The sequence below is a fragment of the Herpailurus yagouaroundi genome, unplaced genomic scaffold, assembly GCF_014898765.1.
Source record: "Herpailurus yagouaroundi ecotype Mexico unplaced genomic scaffold, PumYag 160, whole genome shotgun sequence".
Taxonomy (NCBI): Eukaryota; Metazoa; Chordata; class Mammalia; order Carnivora; family Felidae; genus Herpailurus; species Herpailurus yagouaroundi.
The window spans coordinates 45,432,190-45,456,652 of NW_024412401.1; the positions used below are offsets into that span (position 1 = coordinate 45,432,190).

General features: G+C 37.9%; 1 protein-coding gene across 1 annotated transcript; it reads right to left on the reverse strand.

The window, feature by feature from the left end:
* Positions 1-6,960: 6,960 nt before the first annotated feature.
* Positions 6,961-7,935, reverse strand: OR1B1 (olfactory receptor family 1 subfamily B member 1). The gene has a single exon (XM_040481185.1). The coding sequence runs from the start codon at positions 7,933-7,935 to the stop codon at positions 6,961-6,963; it is 975 nt and encodes a 324-aa protein (XP_040337119.1).
* Positions 7,936-24,463: the final 16,528 nt, after the last annotated feature.

The window sequence follows — 24,463 nt, forward strand, 5'->3', positions numbered from 1 at the left end:
CAGATTATACATTGTGGAAATGACTGTAAATTGGATACAAACAGGTACTTTCCACGATTAACCTGCAAATGTAGCCCAGTCACAAGCTAGAAAACCAAATTATTAACTGATGAATATGATCAAAATTCAGTGGAAACAAAGAGATTTTAACCAATCAAAATATTATCAATTTCCTCAAAAAATGTAATACATTTATTTTTGTTTGCAGTGGATCTATTTGACTTTCTAATGGCCCTTCTTACTTTGGGGAAGTGATTTCTTCCCGCAATGGATACAGGCTGATGGCATTGTCAATCGGCTGTGTTTCATTTCTACTAATCTCACTCTGAGCAGACAGTCCTGGATTTTAGACTTCTTTCCTCCCAATACCTGATTTCTTACCCCATCCATACACGTACACCTCTGTTTTAATTACTGCTCTAATAAATAGATCTAGACATTGAATAGCAACAGCTGCTAATTTCACCAAAAAAGTGACATAAGCTGACATTCCATCTCCCATACAACCTAGGAAGTAGTCTCACCTTGCCAAAAGCCAAACATGAATCTGATAAACCTTCTACATCCAGCTTCCAACTTATGGAAAATATAAAGTGCAGAGGAACACGTTAAACTACAATACCTTGATTAACTCACACAAAACCAGACTGTAGGGAATTCCACAGGAAAATTACATGATGTCTTCCACAAATAAATTGCTAGAGATAGAGGAGAGGGGAGAAGAGGAAGAAAAAAAGGAGGTGAAGGGGGGAGAGAGAAGAAAGAGACTGAAAAGACAAAATAACCAATTACAGTATGTAAACCTTACTTGGATCTTAATTTTAAAAACTATAGAAGTGTTTTATTATATTTATAAAAACAATGAGAAATTTCAATACTGGCCAGGAATTTCAGAATATTAAAAGAATTATTTGCATTTCAGATATGATAATAACATTGAGATTTTTGTTTAAGTCCTTATCCTGGGGCACCTGGGTGACTCAATCGGTTAAGCAACCAATTCTTGATTTCAGCTCAAGTAATGATCTCACAGTTTGTGAGTTCGAGCCCCACACTGAGCTCTGTGCTGACATCACGGAGCCTGCTTGGGATTCTGTCTCCCTCACTCTCTGCCCATCCCCCACTGGCTCTCTCTCTCTTAAAAGAAATAAAAATAAACTTTTAAAAAGTCCTTATCTTTTAGAGATTAGTATTGAAATATATATGGATGAAATGATACGACATCTGGGATTTATTTCAAAGCTAATGAGGAGCAGGTAGAAGCAGAAAAGATGCAACATCAGCAATGAGTTGACAATAAAGTTGGGTAATTATAATATTCTGTTAGGGTTATTTGTGTCAGTTAGAAATATTTCATTAAAAATACCAGGATATTTTTTAGAACAGTTTGAGAAAAATAGATATTAACTCTTCTTTAAATGTTTGGTAGAATTTCCCCGGGAAGCCAGCTGGCCCTGGACTTCTGTTTTTTTTGGGGAAATTTTTGATTGCTGATTCAATTTTTTTGTTAGCTATTGGTCTGTTCAAATTTTCTGTTTCTTCCTGTTTCAGTTTTGTTGGTTTATATGTTTCTAGGAATTTATCCATTTCTTCCAGATTACCCAATTTGTTGGTATATAATTTTTCATAATATTCTTTTATAATTGTTTGTATTTCTGTGGTGTGGCTGTGACCTCTCTCGTTTGTGATTTTATTTATTTGGGTCCTTTTGATAAGACTAGGGGATTATCAATTTTATTAATTCTTTCAAAGAACCACTCCCAGTTTCATTTATCTCTTCTACTGAGTTTGTTTGTTTTTAAATGTTTGCTTTATTCATTTTGAAAGGGGGAGAATGGGGCAGAAAGAAAGAATCCCAAGCGGGCTCCATGCTGAGCATGAGAGCTCAACCTCATGATGGTGAGATCATGACTTGAGCTGAAATCAAGAGCTGGATGCTTAACCAAATGAGCCACTCAGGTGCCTTTCTACTGTTTTTTGTTGTGGTTGTTTCTATGTAATTTTCCATATCATTGATTTCAGCTCTAATCTTCATTGTTTTCCTTCTTCTGCTGGCTTTAGGCTTCATTTATTATTCTTTTTCTAGCTTCTTTAGGTATAAGGGTAGGTTGTGTATTTGAGATTTTTCGTGCTTTTTGATGTAGACCTGTATTGCTAAATACGTCCCTCTTATGACTACTTTTGCTGCTTCCCAAAGGTTTTGGACTCTCATGTCTTCATTTTCATTGGTTTCCACTACATGGCCAACAAACCTTTGACAAACCATGAAAAAATATCCAATGGAAAACCGACAGTCTCTTCAACAAATGGTGTTCGGAAAACTCAGCAGCAACATACAGAAAAATTACATTGGACCACTTTTTTACACCATACAAAAAAATAAATTGAAAATGGATGAAAGACCTAAATGTGAGACAGGAAGCCATCAAAATCCTAGAGGAGAACACAGGCAGAAATCTCTTTGACATCAGCCATAGCAAATTCCTACTATACATGTCTCTGGAAGCAAGGAAAACAAAAGCAAACATGAATTACTGGGAATTTATCAAGATAAAATGCTTTCACACAATGAACAATCAAGAAAACTAAAAGGCAATCTTTGGAATAGGAGAAGACATTTGCAAATGACATATCTAATAAAGGGTAGTATCTAAAATATATAACAAACTTATAAAACTCAACACCCAAAAAAGAAATAATCCAGTTAAGAAATGGGTAGCAGGATTAATAGGGGCACATGTTCCCCAATGTTTAGAGCAAGCTGTCAACAATAGTCAAATTATGGAAAAAGCCCAAATGTCCATCAATTGATGAATGGATAAAGATGTGGTTTATGTGTGTGTGTGTGTGTGTGTGTGTGTGTATGTGTGTGTGTGTGTATCACATACATACACACACACACACACACACACACACACACACACACAAAATGCAATACTACTCAGCAATGAAAAAGAATTAAATCTTGCCATTTGCCACAATGTGGATGGAACTGGAACTGGAGGGTATTATGCTATGAGAAATAAGCCAGTCAGAAAAAGACAGATATATGTTTTCACTCATATGTGGAATTTGAGAAAATTAACAGAAAACCATAGGGTAAAGGAAGGAAAAATAAGTAACAAACAGAGAAGGAGGCAAACCTTAAGAGACTTATATAGAGAACAAACTGAGAGGAGGTGGGGGGGATGGGATAAATGGGTGATGGGCATTAAGAAAGGCGCTTGTTGTGATAAACATTATATGTTAGTGAAATAAATCAGTACAAGACAAATACCATATTATTTCACTCATGTGGAATTGAAGAAACACAACAGATGAACATAGGGGAAGGGAAGGAAAAATAAGACAAAAACAGAGAGGGAGGCAAACCATAAGACACTCTTAAATATAGAGACTAAACTGAGATCTATTGGAGGGGGTGTGATAGGGGGAGTGGGCTAGATGGGTGATGGGCATTAGGAAGGCACTTGTTGGGATGAGCACTGGGTGTTTTATGTAAATGATGAATAACTGGGTTCGACTCCTGAAACCAATACTACACTGTATGTTAACTAACTTGAATTTAAATAAATGGATTTTTTAAAAAGAATACTCAGTGGGGAAAGAATAATCTCCACAACAAATGGTGTTGGAGAAACTATATGTGGATAACCACATATACAGAAATGAAATTGAACCCCCATCTTACACCATACACAAAAATTAGCTTGAAATGGACTAAAGACAGAAACATAAGGCCTGACAATGTAAAACTTCTAGAAGAAAACAGGGAAGAGTTTCCTTCACATTGGTCTAGGCAATGATATCTGGATATGATACCAAAAGCACAAACAACAAAAGCATAATCAAGTGGGACTACATCAAACTAAAAAGCTTCTGCACAGTAAAAGAGACAAAGAAAAGACAACCTAGGGAACAGGAAAGAATATTTGCAAACCATATATCTGATAAGGGGTCATATCCAAAATATATAAGGAACTCATATAACTCAACAGCAAAAATAAAACCCACAAATAACTCAACTAGGAAAGTGGCAAGGGATTTGAATCGTCATTTCTTCAAAAAGGACAATCAAATAGTACAAAAAGACAATCAAATAGTGAAAAAGTACTCTGCTTCACTAATCAGCAGTGAGATGCAAATCATAACTATGATGAAATATCCCCTCACATCTGTGACAATAGCTGTCACCAAAAAGGCAAGTTGTGAAGAAAAGGGAACCCTTGGGCACTGATGCTGAAAATGTAGATGGGTGCAACCACTACAGAAAACAGCATGGAGGTTCCTCAAAAAATTAAAAATATAACCACCATATGAACCAGAAATACGACTTCTGGGTATACATGCAAAGGAAATGAAAGACGGATATCAAAAAGATATGTTTATTGCAGCATTATTCACAATAGAAAAGATTATGGAAACAACTTAGGTGCCTTCCAGACAGGTTTTTATTAAATTCCAGGTGGTTAACATATATTGTAATATTAGTTTCAACTGTAGAATTTAGTGATTCATCACTTACATACAATACCCAGTGCTCATCACAAGTGACCCATCACCTATTTAACCCTTCCTCCTGTCCACCTCCCCTCCATTTGTTTGCTCTGTATTGTTAAGTCTGTTTTCTGGCTTGCCTCTCTTTTGCCCCCTATGTTCATCTGTTTTGTTTCTTAAATTCCACATATGAGTGAAATCTAACTGACTTACTTCTCTTAGCATAATACCTTCTAGCTCCATCCACATCGTTGCAAATGACAAGATTTCTTTTTTTTTTTAATTTTAATGTTAATTTATTTTTGAGAGAAACAGAGACAGGATGCGAGTGGGTTAGGGGAAGAGAGAGAGGGAGACACAGAATCTGAAGCAGGCTCCAGGCTCTGAGCTGTCAGCACAGAGCCCCACGTGGGGCTCAAACTCACAAGCTGTGAGATCATGACCTGAGCCAAAGTCGGAGGCTCAACCGACTGAGCCACCCAAGTGCCCCTAGATTTCATTCTCTTTTATGGCTGAGCAATATTCCATTTATCATTCAACCATAAGAAAGAAGGAAATTCTACTATTTGTGACCACATGAATGGATCGTGAGGGTATTATGCTGAGATAAGTCAGACAGAGAAAGATAAATACTGTATGATCTCACTTTATATGTAGAACCTAAAATAACCGAACTCATAAAAACAGTAAAATGGTAGCCCAGAGACTGAGGAGTTGGGGGAGTTGGGGGGGATGTTGTTTAAGGATACAAACTCACAACTAGTAGATAAATAAGTCCTGGAGATGTAATGCACAGCACTGTGATTTTTTTTTTTTTTTTTTTTTTTTTTTTGCACAGCATTGTGATTATAGGCAACAATACTGTATTTACAAACTTCAAAGTTGCTAGGAGACTAGATCTTCATTTTTCCTACCACAAGAAGAAATAATTACACGACATGATAGATGTGGTAGCTAACACTTGGCTGGTGCCACAGTCCCTCCCCCCCCCCACCCGCCCTTATCTGTGGTTTCATTTTCTGCAGTTTCGGTTAATTACAGTCAACCGTAGTCCAGAAGGAGATGATCCTCCTTGTGACATATTGTCAGAAGGTCAGTAGCTGCCTAATGCTATTTCACATTGCCTGTGTCATTGATCTCACTTCATCTCATCACATAAACATTTTATCATCTCACACCACTGCAAGAAGGGTGAGCATCATATAATAAGATACTCTGAGAGAGAACACATTCACATAACTTCTGTTACAGCATATTGTTATAATTGTTCCATTTTATTACCGATGTTGTTGATCTCTTACTCTGCCTAATTTGTAAGTTAAACTTTATCATAGTTATATATATATAGGAAAAAATATAGCATATATAGAGTTCAGTACTATCTGCTGTTTTATGCATCCACTGGGGGTTTTGGAACATATCCCCCTTCGGGGTAAGGGGGGGACTACAGTAATAATATTACCATACAAAAATGTATCAAATCAACATATTATACACCTTAAACTTACAGTGTTATATTTCAATTATATTTAAAAAGTAGTCCATGGTACTGTAACAGCATTGTATGGTGACAGATGGCATCTACACTTTCGGTGAGCACAGCATGACATATGGAGTTATCAAACTACTATGTTGTACACCTGAAACTAATGTAACATTGTGTGTCAACTATACTTCAATAAAAAAATGGTTCAAAATATTTTTAATTATTATTCTAAATCTCACAGGAGCCAATAAAATAGAAGTCAAGTCCACCTCCCAACAGGCTAAGCACAGCCATTTTGTTTTTTTCACTGTTGAAACAGTTTGCTGTTCTTTGTTTTATTCAGAAAACTATTAAACTTTACATTTTCTCTCTATATCCTACTTGAAAATGTAAATAAAATTAATTTAAAATATAAAAAATAGAAATCATACACATCAGAATAAGATGATCACACGACGGCAGGTTCATGGAAACTGAGGCTAAGATATGGAATGGTAGAATCATGGCCCCCATTTCACACTCACTTCTCATTTGCTCGCTGAATGGAACAGGTGTAAAATTGCCATCCCTATTTGCCTAAATTGTTCCCTTTCCCTAACTTTCTGATACACACACTTCCCACAAGCAAGCACACCAAGTTAAACATGGTCATAATTAACTTCACTGTCTCTGATTTAGTTAAGATTTCATAGTATATTCTCATATTTCTTCAAAACTGTGGGATTACATATTCTAGCCCTAGTGACTCATTTATATCTACTTTGATAACTGAAGATAAATGGCCTGAGGAAGGGGTTCCTGAGGCATGCTGATGAGGAAGCCTTGAGCACAGGTGGAATGAATGTGGAATGTTCACAGCTCTGTCAGAGCACCACATTAACAAGAACTGAATCTGGGGTTCCATAAGTTGTCCAGGCCATCCGTCCCTCATCTTTCCAAAACTGGCCATGGTTAAATCTTCCCACTTCTTTCCTCAGCTAACCAAAATGGCTCTTAGGCAGGCTAATCACTTTTCCCCGTCCAAGCAGCCTGTGAAGTGCACTCTTGACATCCTTGTTGCGGAGGCTGTACACAAAAGGGTTGGCCAAAGGTGTAATGGCAGTGTACATCACAGAAGCCACCATGTCTTGTTCCTGAGAGTTCTGGGAAGAAGGCTGGAAGTAGACCCAAATAATGGTGCCATAGAGGAAGCCAACCATGGTGAGGTGGGATCCACAAGTAGAGACTGCACGGTGGCGACCAGCAGCTGAAGGCAAACGCAGGATGGTGGCCCCAATGCGAACATAGGAGAGTACAATAAGGGCACAGGGACCTAGCATGAGGAAGCCACCCTCCAAAAATATGGCCAGCTCATTGGAATGTATGTCAGAGCAAGAGGCTCGCAGAAGTGGTCGGTGGTCACAAAAGAAGTGGGGAAGGTTAACGTTGCCCTTGGCATCCCCAGCCCAGTATAGAGGCAAGAGAAGTCCTACATGCAGCATGGTGTGCACTATGGACACCATCCAGCTCAAGGCCAGTAAGCAGGCACAGAGTCGACGATTCATCACTGAATGGTAGTGCAGGGGGTCACAGATGGCCACATAGCGATCCAGAGCCATGACAGAAATAACAAGTGTATCTGTAACTCCAAATGCATAGAAGAAAAAGAACTGGGCCAAGCAGCGGGCAGCAGGAATGGCTGGGTAATTAGACACCAGATGGGCCAGCAACTGGGGCAGAGTGACTGTGGACAGCCCCATGTCAATCACAGAGAGGCCACGGAGCAGATAATACATAGGTGAGTGGAGCCTGGAGTCCCGGGAGATTAGCAGCACTAGAGTCACGTTCCCCATTATGGTGGCCAGGTAAATAGCAAGGAACAGGAGAAAAAGGAGATTTGGGGAGATTCTAGCTCTTGAGAACCCAAGGAGCAAGAAGACTGGAGAGTGTGAAGCATTAGGGGTGCAGCCCATGATAAATGACAATGAGCCTGCCTGAAAGAGAGTTTGTATCAAAAATCAAGTCATAGGTAGTAGGCTGAGGGTCATAACAGTTCTAATTGATTTATGTACGTTATTCAAGCTCCTTAAAGACTTAAATTCAACTGACCGCCATGGCCCTTCTACTAGGTCTATGACTTCACTTCCTTAATTTATTACAGCCTTTTCTCCATTATTGCTTCCTTTTCATCCACTCTAGTGGCTCCTTTTCTGTAAACCAGCAACCCTGATAAAGTCCCTCAAACAGTTATAAAACCTTCACTCAATATGGTCTTTTCATTCTCTATTACTCCTCTCCTTCCAATGGCAAACTTGGTGACAAAATTCCTATACTCACAGGCACTAGCTCCTCATCTTCAGTTTACACCTCATCCCACTGCAGCCCTCATGATCTCTTCTCTCTGACCCTGTAAACAACATAATGTATCATTTAATATGTAACATATAAAAATGGTTTACTATCAGTGGTTGGTTTTTATAGTGAAATCGCTTCAGGTTGTCCTGAAATAACTTATTTTTACTCTTTATTCAATTTTGTTGGTTGATGGCATCACCATTATCATCTATCTGGTTGCCCAAAACTGGGGTCAATCTCTCCCTCATCTCCTCATGTTCAATCACTCCTTGACTTCTACATTTTTTCTTATATCCATCCTTTGCTCTCCTTTGAGTGGAATCCACTCACACTATTTAAGCTTCAGCAACTCTGACCAGTGCTAATTTCATAACCTCATGACAAGTTTCTCCACTTATTTCCCTTGATAGATCTTCCATACTGATTTGAGAGGAAAACTTTCAACAAGTGATTCTCTATTTAAAGAGTCCGGGTCTTCACAATAGAATCCAAATAGCTTGATCTGGCTTGTAAAGAACTTTCATTGTCAATAGCTAAACTATCTTACCAAGTTCATGCTGAGTCACCTACCCAGTATTTTTTTTATTCTCAAGTTAGTTAACATACAGTGTAGTCTTGGCTTTAGGAATAGAACCCAGTGATTCATCACTTACATATATCACCCAGTGTTCATCCCAACAGGTGCTTTCCTTAATGCCCATCACCCATTTACCCCACTCCCATCTATCAACAATAGCCAAATTATGGCAAGAGCCCAAATGTCCATTAACTGAAGAATGGATTAAGAAGATGTGGTATATACACACAATGGAATACTGCTTGGTAATCAAAAAGAATGAAATATTGCCATTTGTAACAACATGGATGGAATTGGAGGGTATTATGCTAAGTGAAATAAGTCAGAGAAAGATAGGTATCATATGATTTCATTAATATGTGGAATTTGAGAAACCTACCCAGTATTTTTAAAACTAGACAGTTCTTTCTCAGTTTTATGAACATGGTAAGCTCTCAGATTTCTGTAGATCTTCATATTTTATTCTGAAAGCTTCAGCTTCCTGAAATATAAGGTACTAAGCACCTTCCCCACTCAACACAGGTAGAAATTTTGAAAAAATACAATAATCACCTCTTTAAATTTATAACTGAACTTTCAAGAATGTAAAGGAAATATAAGGGTTGACAAACAAGTAGGGATATGAAAAACTAATATCTAAATTGTCCATGATGGTGTAGTGGTGGTGGTAACAGGTAGGTGAGAGGGGCATAGTATCAGCCTTGGTTGTCCAGAGGCTCAAGTAACAATTCCCATGTGGAACAGGAGGTGAGAGTATAGGCCTGTGTGAGCCAAAATATATACAACATCACATTAATTTAGGACATTCAAAAAGTTAAGCTTTCGAAGAGAGAATATACACAAACAAGCAAATGTATATATACCAGTAGCTACAGGACACCCAAAGAAAACTCTTATCTCCCAACCTGTACTACATGGAAGGGAAATGTCTCCCATGAGAATGAAGGTATGGGTCTGCACAGCACACAGAATGGGTAAGCTGATTTACAGAACACATATGATCCCACACCCCGCAAACTGACAAGCTAACATAAAAATCATTCTCAGACTGCTGCCTTACAGAAGTAAACATAAAACTTCTCCTCAAGGACTTGCAGACCCCAGATGATGCAGGAATCCCACAGGTAAAAACCAACCAAAGAGATGAATTCACAATTCACAATTACTAAAACAAGACCTATTTATTATGAAGACAATCAGCAATCAATAAATAATAGAATCATTTCCCTCTAAATATTATAAAATTAACTAATCTGTCAGGTTTTATAAATTTTGTTTAAAATACTTTGTGTCTAAGGGAGAGAATAAAGACTATAAAATGATATTATAAAAATAAAATACAACAGGCCAAGATGGCAGAACAGCATGGAAGCTTTTTGTGTGTCTCACATCCATGAAATACAGCCAGACCAACACTAAACAATCCTACACACCTAGAAAACTGACTGGAGGATTAACACAACAATCTGCACAACTTGAACCACAGAATTCAGCAGGTATGTGGCGTGGAGAGGTAAACTTGGGGAGAGAGAAGCCGGTGGCAGGCAGGGAGCCGCTTTTGCAGGTGGAGACAGGACTGAGACTGGGCGGGGGGAGAATACGGGAAAAGCACCCCTCCCCAAGAGCAGCTGGAGAGAAAGTGGAAAATGGGCAACAGCCACAGGGACTAAACTAAAAAGGGAGAAAGGAGAAAGGAGAGGGTTTAAATTTCATTAAGACCGTAAACAAGGGGAGTGCAAAGTCTGGAACTCCACCGCTCAATACCTGGCGGTGCTCTGGTGGGAAAGGTGAATCCCCAGGAACAGAGTGGGGTCTGGGAGGTTCTGAGTCCACACGGGGAAAAGCGGTTCCACTGCTGGAAGGACACTTGGTAGAAACTGTTGAAGCCAGCTGGTCCCAGCAGACCCCGGAAGGCGGCCACATTAGCTGGTGCTGGGGAAAGGTCACTGAGGGTGAAGCCTGGTGCCAGATGTGTGTTGCAATTTTCCATAATCCCCAAAACATTGCTGCTACACTGTCTCGCGAACTTTTTTGGGGGCAGGCTGGCACCTGGCCACAGTCTCGGGACACCGGCAACAGAAGGGTCCAGCTGGCGTTCCTGGGTGCAGCCAACATTCAGCCATTGTTTGGTGAGACCCTCCCACAGAGGGGCGGAATGGGTCAAAGCCGCAGTCCTTCAGAAGTAAGGACCCGGGGAAAACAGCTGCATCTGAGACAAAACTTGGGAGAGAAGTAATGCCTGGGGCCAGGTCACAGAGAGTGAAAAAGTGGGGAGTGGACGAGAACTGAAGACAGAGGACCGGTGCACAATTGCTGATCCGGGAGAACAGACTGGGTAGCTGGGTGGCACCATTTTCACCTCTCCCGTGCATGCCATGCGCACCTACGAGCACCATGACAATCCACCCCAGTAGGGTAGCAGCGCCATCTAGTGGAGAGCAGAGCTGTTACACCAAGCCCCACCCAACTGGGCCAACTTTGCTCCTCAAGAACACAAGCCTCACCACTGGCTTAATTTATGGAGTATAAAGGGCTACATGGACTGACTTCTAGGGGAAAATGAAGCAATTTAAGTCCTACTTCCATCTGTTAGCAGGTTCATCTATTCAATTTTTTTCCTTTGTTTTCTTTTTCCTTTTTCTCTTTTACAATTCTTTTTCTTGAATACAGAAAGAGAAAAAAACTCATTTTTATTTTCAATGTTTATTAAAAATATCTGTCTTTAATTTTTATTACTATATTTTTTACTTTTGTGTAAATTTTTTCAAATTCTACTTTCTTCCATCATTTTATTTTAGTCTACTTCAGTGTACTCACCTTTTCAAATTTTCAAACAATTATCTTTTTTCTTTCTTTTTATTTTTTTCTCTTTTTCATTTCTTTTTTTTGAATGCAGAAAGAGAAAAACTTCTTTTTACTTTCAATTTCATCTAAAAATATTTTTATTTAATTTTTATTACTATATTTTCTGCTTTTATGTAAATGTTTTCAAATTCGATCATACTCCCATCATTTTATCTTAGTCTACTACAGTGTATTAACTATTTCAAATTTTCAAATGATTTTATTCTTTTATTTTTTCTTTTTTTCTTTTTTTCTTTTTCATTTTTTTCTTTTTTCTTAAATACAGAAAATGAAAAAATTCATATTTCTTTTTAATTTTTATTAAAAATAATTTTTCTTTAATTTTTTCTCCTATATTCTCTACTTTTGTGTATATTTTTTCAAATTCTATTTTAACCACATCATCTCATTTTAGTCTACTTTAGTGTATTCATTGTTTCAAATTCTCAAACTATTTCCTTTTTTTTTTCTCTCCCCCACCTTTGTTTCTCCTCTAATCTGTCAAATCACTTTCAAAACCCAGACCAAAACACATCTAGGATGTAGCATCATCTATTCAATTTGTGTGTGTGTGTGTGTGTGTGTGTGTTTAATTTTTAATTTTAATTTTTTTTTAATTTTAATTTTTTTTAATTTCAATTTTTCTACCTTATTAATTCCTTTCCTCCCTTCAAAATGACAAAACGAAGGAATTCACTCCAAAAGAAAGAGCATGAAGAAATGACAGCCAGGGATTTAACCAACACAGATACAAGCAAGATGTCTGAACCAGAATTTAGAATCATAATAATAATAATACTAGCTGGAATCGAAAATAGATTAGAATCCCTTTCTGCAGAGATAAAAGACATAAAAAATAGCCAGAATGAAATTAAAAATGCTATAACTGAGCTGCAATCACGGATGGATGCAGCGGCGGCAAGGATGGATGAGGCAGAACAGACAATCAGCGATATAGAGGACAAACTCACAGAGAATAACAAAGCAGAAAAAAAGAGGGAGATTAAGGCAAAAGAGCACGATTTAAGAATTAGAGACATCAGTGACTCATTAAAAAGGAACAACATCAGAATCATAGGGGTCCCAGAGAAGGAAGAGAGAGAAATAGGGGTAGAAGAGCTATGTGAGCAAATTATAGCAGAAAACTTTCCTAACCTAGGGAAAGACACAGACATCAAAATCCAGGAAGCACAGAGGACTTCCACTAGATTCAACAAAAACTGACCATCAACAAGGCATAACAAATTCACAAAATACTCAGGCAAGGAGAGAATCATGAAAGCAGCAAGGGAAAAAAGTCCCTAACACACAAGGGAAGACAGATCAGGTTTGCAGCAGACCTATCTATAGAAACTTGGCAGGCCAGAAAGGAGTGGCAGGATATATTCAGTGTGCTGAATCAGAAAAATATGCAGCCAAGAATTCTTTATCCAGTAAGCCTGTCATTCAAAGTAGAAGGAGAGATAAAAAGTTTCCCAGACAAACAAAAATTAAAGGAGTTGTGACCACTAAACCAGCCCTGCAAGAAAGTTTAAGGGGGACTCTCTGAGGGGAGAAAAGATGAAAAAAATACACACACACACACACACACACACACACACACACACACACGTAAACAAATACTAAAAGCAACAAAAGATTAGAAAGGACCAGAGAACACCACCAGAAACTCCAACTCTACGAGCATCATAATGGCGATAAATTCATATCTTTCAGTACTCACTCTAAAAGTCAATGGACTCAATGCTCCAATCAAAAGACATAGGGTAACAGAATGGATAAGAAAACAAGATCCATCTATATGCTGTTTACAAGAGACCCACTTTAGACCTACAGACACTTTCAGTTTGAAAATAAGGGGATGGAGAACAATCTATCATGCTAATGGTCAACAAAATAAAGCCGGAGTAGCCATACTTATATCAGACAATCTAGACTTTTTTTTTTTTAACATTTATTCATCTTTGAGAGACAAAGCATGAGCGGGGAAGGGGCAGAGAGAGAGGGAGACACAGAATCCGAAGCAGGCTCCAGGCTCTAAGCTGTCAGCACAGAGCCTGACGCGGGGCTCAAACCCATGAACCGTGAGACCATGACCTGAGCTGAAGTCGGACGCCCAACCGACTGAGCCACCCAGGTGCCCCCAGACAATCTAGACTTTAAAATAAAGACTGTATCAAGAGATGCAGAAGAGCATTATATCATAATCAAGGGGTCTATCCACAAAGAAGGCCTAACAATTGTAAACATTTATGTGCCAAATGTGAAAGCACCCAAATATATAAATCAATTAATCACAAACATAAAGAAACTCATTGAGAGTAACACTATAATAGTAGGAGACTTCAACACCCCACTCACAACAATGGACAGATGATCTATTCAAAAAAATCCACAAGGAAACAATGGCTTTGAATGACACATTGGACCAGATGGACTTAACAGATATATTCACAACACTTCATCCTAAAGCAGCAGAATATACATTCTTCTCCAGTGCACATGGAACATTCTGCAGAATAGACCATACACTGGGACACAAATCAGCCCTAAGTCAGTACAAAAAGATCAAGATCATACCACGCATATTTTCAGACCACAATGCTATGAAACTCGCAATCAACCATAAGAAAAAAATTGGAAAGGTAACAAATACTTGGAGACTGAAGAACACCCTGCTAAAGAATGAAAGGGCTAACCAAGAAGTTAAAGAGGAAATTAAAAAGTACATGGAAGTCAATGAAAATGATAGCACCACAACCCAAAACCTCTGGGATGCAGCAAAGGCAGTCATAAGAGGAAAGTATATAGCAATCCAGACCTTCCTAAAGAAGAAAGAAAGATCTCAGATACACAACCTAACCTTACACCTTAAGGACCTGGAAAAAGAACAGCAAATGAAACCCCAAACAAGCAGAAGACAGGAAATAATAAAGATTAGAGCAAAAATTAATGTTATCGAAACCAAAAAAAACCAGTAGAACAGATTAATGAAACCACAAGCTGGTTCCTTGAAAGAATTAACAAAATTGATAAACCACTAGCCAGTTTGATCAACAAGAAAAAGTAAAAGAACCAAATAAATAAAATCCAGAATGAAAGAGGAGATATCACAACCAACACAGCAGAAATAAAAACAATATAAGAGAATATTACGAGCAATTATATGCCAATAAAATGGGCAATCTGGAAGAAATGGACAAATTCCTAGAAACATATAAACTACCAAAACTGAAACAGGAAGAAATAGAAAATTTGAACAGACCCATAACCAGTAAGGAAATCAAATTAGTAACAAAAAATCTGCCAAAAAACAAGAGTCCAGGGCCAGATGGCTTTCCAGGGGAATTCTACCAAACATTTAAGGAAGAGTTAACACCTGTTCTCTTGAAACTGTTCCAAAACATAGAAATGGAAGGAAAACTTCCAAACTCTATGAAAGCCAGCATTACCTTGATTCCAAAACCAGACATGGACCCCCCAAAAAGGAGAACTATAGACCAATTTCCCTGATGAACATGGATGCAAAAATCCTCAACAACATATTAACCAACCAGATCCAACAATACATTAAAAAGATTATTCACCACGACCAAGTGGGATTTATACCTGGGATGCAGGGCTGGTTCAACATCCACAAAACAATTGACATGATTCATCACATCAATAAAAGAAAAGACAAAAACTATATGATCCTCTCAATAGATGCAGAGAAAGCATTTGACAAAATACAACATCCTATCTTGATAAAAACCCTCAAGAAAGTAGGGATAGAAGGAGCAAACCTTGAGATCATAAAAGCCATATATGAATGACCCAACACTAATATCATCCTCAATGGGGAAAAACTTTCCCCCTAAGGTCAGGAACAAGACAGGGATGTCCACTCTCGCCACTGTTATTCAACATATTATTGGAAGTCTCTGCAATCAGACAACACAAAGAAATGAAAGGCATCCAAATTGGCCAGGAGGAGGTCAAACTTTCACTCTTCACAGATGACATGATACTCTTTATGGAAAACCCAAAACAATCCATCAAAAACTGCTAGAACGGATTCATGAATCCAGCAAAGTTGCAGGATACAAAATCAATGCATAGAAATCGGTTGCATTCCTATACACCAACAATGAAGCGACAGAAAGAGAAATCAAGGAATCGATCCCATTTACAGTTGCACCAAAAACCATAAAATACCTAGGAATAAATCTAAGCAAAGAGGTGAAAAATCTATACACTGAAAACTATAGAAAGCTTATGAAAGAAATTGAAGAAGACACAAAAAATAAAAAAAAGATTCCATGCTCCTGGATAGGAAGAACAAATATTTTTAAAATGTCTATACTACCCAAAGCAATGTACATATTCAATGCAATCCTTATCAAAGTAACACCCGCATTCTCCACAGAGTTAGAACAAATAATCCTAAAGTTTGTATGGAACCAGAAAAGACCCTGAATAACCAAAGCAATCTTGAAAAAGAAAACCAAAGCAGGAGGCATCACAATCCCAGACTTCAAGCTAAACTACAAAGCTGTAATCATCAAGACAGTATGGTACTGGCACAAGAACAGACACTCAGATCGATGAAACAGAATATAGAACCCAGAATTAGACTCACAAACATATGGCAAATAATCTTTGACAAAGCAGGAAAGAATATCCAATGGAATAGAGACAGTCTCTTCAACAAGTGGTGCTGGGAAAACTGGACAGCGACATGCAGAAGATTGAACCTGGACCACTTTCTTACACCACACACAAAAATAAACTCGAAATGGATGAGAGACCTCAATGTAAGACAGGAAGCCATCAAAATCCTCAAGAGAAAGCAGGCAAAAACCTCTTTGATCTTGACCGCAGCAACTTCTTACTCAACACGTCTCCAGAGGCAAAGGAAACAAAAGCAAAAATGAACTACTAGGACCTCATCAAAATAAAAAGCTTCTGCACAGCAAAGGAAACAATCAGCAAAACTAAAAGGCAACCAACAGAATGGGAGAAGATATTTGCAAATGACATATCAGATAAAGGGTTAGTATCCAAAATCTATAAAGAACTTATTAAACTCAACACCCAAAAAACAAATAATCCAGTGAAGAAATGGGCAAAAGACATGAATAAACACTTCTCCAAGGAAGACATCCAGATGGCCAACCGACACATGAAAAAATGCTCAACATCACTCATCATCAGGGAAATACAAATCAAAACCACAATGAGATACCACCTCACACCTATCAGAATGGCTAACATGAACAAGTCAGGCAACAACAGATGTTGGCGAGGATGCGGAGAAAAGGATCTCTTTTGCATGTTGGTGGGAATGCAAGCTGGTGCAGCCACTCTGGAAAACAGCATGGAGGTTCCTCAAAAAACTAAAGATATAACTACCCTACGACCCAGCAATTGCACTACTAGGCATTTATCCAAGGGATACTGGTGTGCTCTTTCGAAGGGACACATGCACCCCCATGTTTATAGCAGCACTATTGACAATAGCCAAAGTATGGAAAGAGCCCAAATGTTCATCAATGGATAAATGGATAAAGAAGATGTGGTATATATATAAAATGGAGTATTACTCAGCAATCAAAAAGAATGAAATCTTGCCATTTGCAACTACCTGGATGGAACTGGAGGGTATTATGCAAAGTGAAATTAGTCAGAGAAAGACAAAATCATATGACTTCACTCATATGAGGACTTTAAGAGACAAAACAGATGAACCTAAGGGAAGGGAAACAAAAATAATATGAAAACAGGGAGGGGGACAAAACAGAAGAGACTCATAATTATAGAGAACAAACTGAGGGTTGCTGGAGGGGTTGTGGGAGGGGGGATGGGCTAAGTGGGTAAGGGGCACTAAGGAATCTACTCCTGAAATCATTGTTGCACTATATGCTAACTAATTTGGATGTAAATTTTTTTTTTAATTTTTTTTTCAACGTTTATTTATTTTTGGGACAGAGAGAGACAGAGCATGAACGGGGGAGGGGCAGAGAGAGAGGAAGACAGAATCGGAAACAGGCTCCAGGCTCTGAGCCATCAGCCCAGAGCCCGACGCGGGGCTCGAACTCACGGACCGCGAGATTCTGACCTGGCTGAAGTCGGACGCCTAACCGACTGCGCCACCCAGGCGCCCCTGGATGTAAATTTAAAAAAATAAAAAATAAAACAAGTTTAAAAAAATGAATACTAAAATAAAATAAAATACAACAGATTTGGCAAAGACTCAAAATGAATTACTAGAAAACACAAATATTCACATTCAAAGTAAAAACTCAATGGGTGACTTGGGCAGTGACTAAAGAGAAGAGCTAGTTCTGACAAAATACGTAGAAACAGTAAAAAGTGACCAAGATGTGGGGAAAGGAGTCAAGACTTTTGGGGAAAAAAATAAAGGAGATCCACTAAGATACCAAATAAGTACAAGAAAAAAAAATAATGAGGAAATAGAGGAGAGACAATATTGAAGGAACAGACTAAGAATTTTCCAGATTTAATTAAAGAAACAAGGCCTCAGACTGAAGAATCACAATGACTTCCAAATAAGATAAATTTTTTAAAATCTATGCATAGACACTATGTTAGGGAAATTGCTATACAGCAAATACAAAGATAAAATACTTTTTTCCTTACTGTTTATTTTATTTTTCCAAGTTTTTATTTAAATTCCATTTACTTAACATACAGTGTAATATTAGTTTCAAGTGTAAAATTTAGTGATTCATAACCTACATACAAAGATAAAATATTAAAACCAACCAGAGAGAACAGAAAGATTATCTACAAAGGAAAGATAATTAGACTTTCTGGTAAAAGATTTCTCAGCAACAATAGACTCTAGAAAGCTTCAAACATCCTTATCCTAACAGATTCTGTAAATGCAGCCTTCTCTAACTTTTATCCGTGCACTGACAGGAGTTGCACATGACCTCTTGCTCAAATTTTGTTTAAGGCCTTAAATAATGCTTTGAATTGTATTTTTGTTTCCAAATATGTTTTCTTAAGCTATCTTTTCATTATTGAGCTCTAATTTAATAATGTCCTGGCCTGAGAATTAAATCGGCATGAGATTAGTCCTTAAGCTTTTTGAGACTCACATTGTGGCTAATACGTGGCTAAGTGCGGGCCTGTGGAATACAGCAAATGGCAACCCCAAAGCAAACTCACAATTTCTAGGACCTGCAATATATAACAGAGATGACATTCTCAGTCTTTGAAGGATAGGTTATTCAGTTAAATATAGTACCACAACTGTACATACTTATTTTAACGTGTATATATATATATCAGTAGAAAGGATGCACCAATAAATCTAAGTCTCAAGAACATAATATTAACTTTAAAAATGTCAGTTCAGAATGACAGGAAAATATGACATATATGGAGATTTAAAACATGTAAAAAATATTATATATATAAACATGCATGAGAATAATGAATACTTTATTCAGGATAGTGGTTATCTTTGGAGAAGGAAGAAAGTATAAGGATAAGATGGAGAAGTAGTTTGGGGTTTTGTTTGTTTTTGTTTTTAAGTTTATTTATTTTGAAAGAGAGACAGAGAGAGAGAGAGAGAGAGAGAGAGAGAGAGAGAGAGAGCAAGTGGGGGAGGGGCAGAGAAAAAGAGGGAGAGAGAGAGAGAATCCCAAGCAAGCTCCACACTGTCAGTGCAGAGCCCAGTGTGGGGCTTGAACTCACAAACTGTGAGATCATGACCTGAGCCAAAGTCAGATGTGCCAAAGCCAGACGCTTATCCAACTGAGCTATCCAGGTGCCCCTAGTTTGGGTTTTAACTGTATCTGTAACCACCTATTTTTTTTTTTTCAAAATAAGAACTGAAACCAAAAAAGGTAAATGTTAAGTTTTTTTAAGTTGGATGTTGGGTATATGTATTATCTTGGTTTCCATATATTTTTCTATATGGTGAAACTTTTCTTACTAAAAACTATAAGCAGTAAAGGCAAGAATAGAAACTGAGATATAAGCGCTTTTACTTTCTTATTTTTTTTGCAACTTATTTTTATTTTTATTTTATTTTTTAATATAATTTATTGTCAAGTTATCTAACATACAGTGTATATGATGTACCCTTGGCTTTGGGAGTAGATTCCCGTGATTCATCACTTACATACAAAACCCAGTACTCTTCCCAATGAGTGCCTTCCTCAATGCCCATCACCCATTTCCCCTCCCCTCAGTCTTCCCACCATCAACCCTCAGTTTGTTCTCTGTATTTAAGAGTTTCTTATGGTTTGGCTCCCTCTCTGTTTGAAACTACTTTTTCCCCTTCCTTCCCCCATGGTCCTCTGTTAAGTTTCTCAGATTCCACATATGAATGAAAACATATGGTTTCTGTCTTTCTCTATTCCTTCATAAGACTAAGCATTCCATTCTAGTTCCAAATAATACCCACCAGGTAATTCAATCGCACACTCAACATCAGGACACTCAAGCCAGAACATCATGGAGAATCCATAATTAGATAATATCTATCTTAGAACAGGGAGAACCAGAGATTTACTTCCAAAACAATTTTCCAAACCTTGTGGAAGGAGGAAGATTTCAAAATACATGTGAAATATTAACCATCAGAACTATAATGAGCCACTGGGCTGAGAAGTTTCCCTAAATTGTCTTTCCCTAATTCCAGGTACGTTTCATGTTTGCAATTACCATTCCTATTTCTCTATCTGGCTGTAGTAAATTTTACAGTAAGTTTCTGATAGAAACTCTTTCATCTGGGACTGACTCTAGAGATCTATAGCCAGGAACAAGGTTTAAACAGGTCTCTGGAAGAGAAGGGAAAAATCTTCAGCAAGACTATAATAGACAGAGGTGGAGGACTCATAACTGCTTATATTTCTCTGGCCTCAGGAGCCCAAGACTGGATTAATCAAAATCCCTGGTTCATACTGCACTTTCTTCATTGGTCCAAGCATCACCTGCTTGCTCCCTTAGTTCTGAACACTATTACAAACACCCATTAAATTGGTGTTAACACAGAAACTAGAACATTGATTATAATTCATATCTACTCATACATTACTTCACCCTGTCACTTCCTAAGGCAACCAGCGTCCTGAATCTTGGGTTAATCATTCCTTTCCTTTCATTAATACATGTTTATATTTGATATATATCTCCTAAGGTATTCCAAGAAGAATAGTGCTAAGTTTGAAATGATATGAAATTTATAAAAGGATAACCAAATTTAAATGATTTGGGGTTACTTGATTTTATGTCTGAATATTATACTACTTAGATTCACTGATATTATTGGATATATCCATGGCTTATTTATTTTTCATTGCTACATAATAGCCCCTTGTATCAATATACCATAATGTGTTTATCTATTTTCTGTGATGTGTATTTGTGTTGCTTAGTTATTCCTGCTATAGAGTATGGGTCCAAGCTAACATAGTTTATATTTCTGTGCTCCAAGTTAGTAACTCTTACATGGGCAAGTTTCTCGATTTGTCTGAATCATGGATTTCTAAAATGGACATAGAATTTATTTTCACAAAGATGTTAGAAGAATTAAATAAAATTCCCATTAGTGTTTACAAAATAAAAAAGTATGGTCACCTCAAAAAATGCAGAAAGTGCATTTGATAAAATTTGGTAACCATTCATAACCAAAATATCCTAGTATACTAGAAATAAAAAGAATAACCCAATAGAGTTTGTCTACTATTAATCTAGAGTGAAAGTCATACTTGGCGCATTTCTAAAATAATGTCACTGAAGTTCAGGAACAAGGCAAGGATGACTATTATGCTCGGCTCAGTCAGTGGCCCAGTGTGTTAAGCATCTGACTTGATTTTGGCTCAGGTCATGATCTCAAGGTTTGAGAGATCGAGCCCTGCACTGGGCTCTGTGCTTAGAGCATGGAGCCTGCTTTGGATTCTCTCTCTCTCTCTCTCTCTCTCTCTCTCTGTCCTTCCCCTGCTCTCTCTCTCTCTCAAAATAAATAAATAAACTTTTTTAAAGGCCTATTCAACATTGCTTTGTAAGTCTTGGCCATTGAAGTAGTGGCAAGAAAAAGAAATGAAATGAATATTCAAAAATTTTAAAATATGATTCATATTTTATAATCTATCAACCATTTCCTCCATCTTGTTTGTATAATTAAACATAGTATAATTAGGGGCGCCTGGGTGACGCAGTCGGTTAAGCGTCCGACTTCAGCCAGGTCACGATCTCACGGTCCGTGAGTTCGAGCCCCGCATCGGGCTCTGGGCTGATGGCTCGGAGCCTGGAGCCTGTTTCCGATTCTGTGTCTCCCTCTCTCTCTGCTCCTCCCCCGTTCATGCTCTGTCTCTCTCTGTCCCAAAAATAAATAAACGTTGAAAAAAAAATTAAACATAGTATAATTAAATACAGTTTACTTCTAAAATGATTTATTCAAATTTTTGTTTCCAAGGTTGTCAATAAACAGCACTCACCATATACAATGACCTGTAAAAATGGTGGTGATGGTAGTCATAGTCGTAGTGATAGTAGTAAAATACGTAACATTTCTGGACCCCTTGCTATGTGACAAACAGTACAATCACTCCACATGTATGATTTTATTAAACCTGTACTCCATGAGGTAAATATGATTTTATTCTCATTTTATACATGGGGCAATGGAGGCATAGAGAAATTAAGCAACTTGCTTAATATTGCACAGCTAGTCACTGGAAAAACTGGCATTTTAACACAGAGAACAGTCGACACCTCAACCGCTGCTTCTCTCAATCCTTCATTTTCCTTCTCTACCAATACTCAATGTTCTTGACATTTGTTTTTTTCCAATCTCCTGAATATGGTAAAATTGTGAATTTCATCCTCCTTCTTTCAGTGCTTAGCGCTTTTCTATATATTTTTTCTCCCTTCTTCCCCCATTCCCTTCACTATGGAGGCTCCCCAAAAGCAAACCTCAAGAACATATCCAGTCCTAGAGCCCCATTGACCAACGTAATTTTAATTTTTCATAAATCAACACCTTTAAACCTGACCAACCTCACTGCTACAGTAAAAGGCTGAAGGATTCATCCTATAGTTTTGGTAAAAAATGAAGCACATAATGAACCAGAGTATACCAGGGAGGGTTAATAATACAGGTAAAGAATATAGAGAGAATATGAGTACTGGAAGAGAAAAGGAGACAGAATAACAGCCAAAAGAAAAGCAGGAAAGGAGGTGGTGGGAGTATGGAGCAGGGGAAAAATGTACATCTAATCATTATGAATCATTCATGCCAGGGGCTTTTAATCATTTATAAGAGTAATTGCCAAAGAATATTTTTCTCTCAAAGTACAATTGTTACTCTAAGCAGGAATTAGCAACTGGAAACTGTGCCTCTGGAAATATCTCAGAGGAGAGATAACAGAAGGGATGAAGAATTTAAAAATTGAACTGAATACCTAAGTTTGCCTATGGTCCCCACAAAGTACTTTTGGCTGGATCAAGTGCAGAAGGTAATCACATGATCCAGAAGATCATTCATTTATTTATCCATTTGTTGATTAATTCATCTGCTCTATAAATATTGGATTTCTTACCTATGATGGCACTTCTTTACCTATGATGGCACATTGAAATAAACCACACAAAGGCTCTGCCATGAGGAAGCCACAGTGTGGAAAGAAGGGAAGATAAACACTAAGTGAAAAACAGTGTGATAACTTATATGATAAATATAAGCAAAGGAGCTTGTGGAGTTTACTTGGAGAACGTCCCATCTCAGCCTTAGATGAGGTCAGGGATGGGATGAGGTCATGAAAAGGTTTCTAGAAGATAGCAAAATCACAGCAAAGTGTAACATATAAAAACTCTTCTGGCTGGCACCAAAACTGCCCTCCATTTTATTCATAGAACAGCTGGCTTTCTGAACGAAGAATGTGAATGTGATATAACTGTGTGTGTGCGTGTGTGTGCTGTGTATATATAAGCTGTAAGTAGGTGACAAAGATTTAGAAAATAATTCTTGGAAAGCAGAATTTACTGTCAGTTGAGAGTTTCTCTTAAACTTTATTTCCTAAAATTTCAGCCTTCTAAAAATAATTGTGTGCTGTCACAGAGAGATGACTGGGAAGAATAATGAGAGTCAGAAACATGGAAATGGAGACAGCGGAAGAAAGGACAAAAGGGAAGAGGAAATGAAACAAAGAATGCAAAGTGCTGGGGTAAGAGAAGAGAAAGGCATGACGGAATAAGACTACAGACTGCATGGGTGAATGAAAGAAACAGAAGAAAAAATAGGAAGAGTTCTGATTGGAGAAGAGCAGGATTAAGGGTGGGGATTTCTTTAATGACTGGGGCATAGATAATAAGCAGAAATAAAGATTTCTTTTTTAGAAGAAAGGAGAAAGGCATGTAGATGATGAGTGAGAGCAGGGTGATGATGTGTATAGGGTAGAAGGAGAGAAGAATAGAGTGACATGAAATGGTTTCTGGAAGATAGAAAGAAAAGTGAAGGCAAGTGTGAGAAATGGAACATCAAGAATGGGAACAGAAAGGAGGGCTGGTAAGAGAGATGGACAGGGTCGGGGGGGGGGATGTCTGTGAAGACATAAAGCACAAAGGATGATGCTAAACAAAATAGGTTCAGAGTGAGAGACAGAATGTTGATAGAGAAATCCTAGAATGGGTCAAGGAGAGACAAGATGGAGATTGAAGGCTAGCTCCCTACCTGCACACTCACCTGGCAAGAAAGAACTGCTCTG

Excerpts from the sequence above, each read along its gene's own strand:
- OR1B1 (XM_040481185.1), bottom strand. The coding sequence starts at position 7,935 with ATGGGCTGCACCCCTAATGCTTCACACTCTCCAGTCTTCTTGCTCCTT.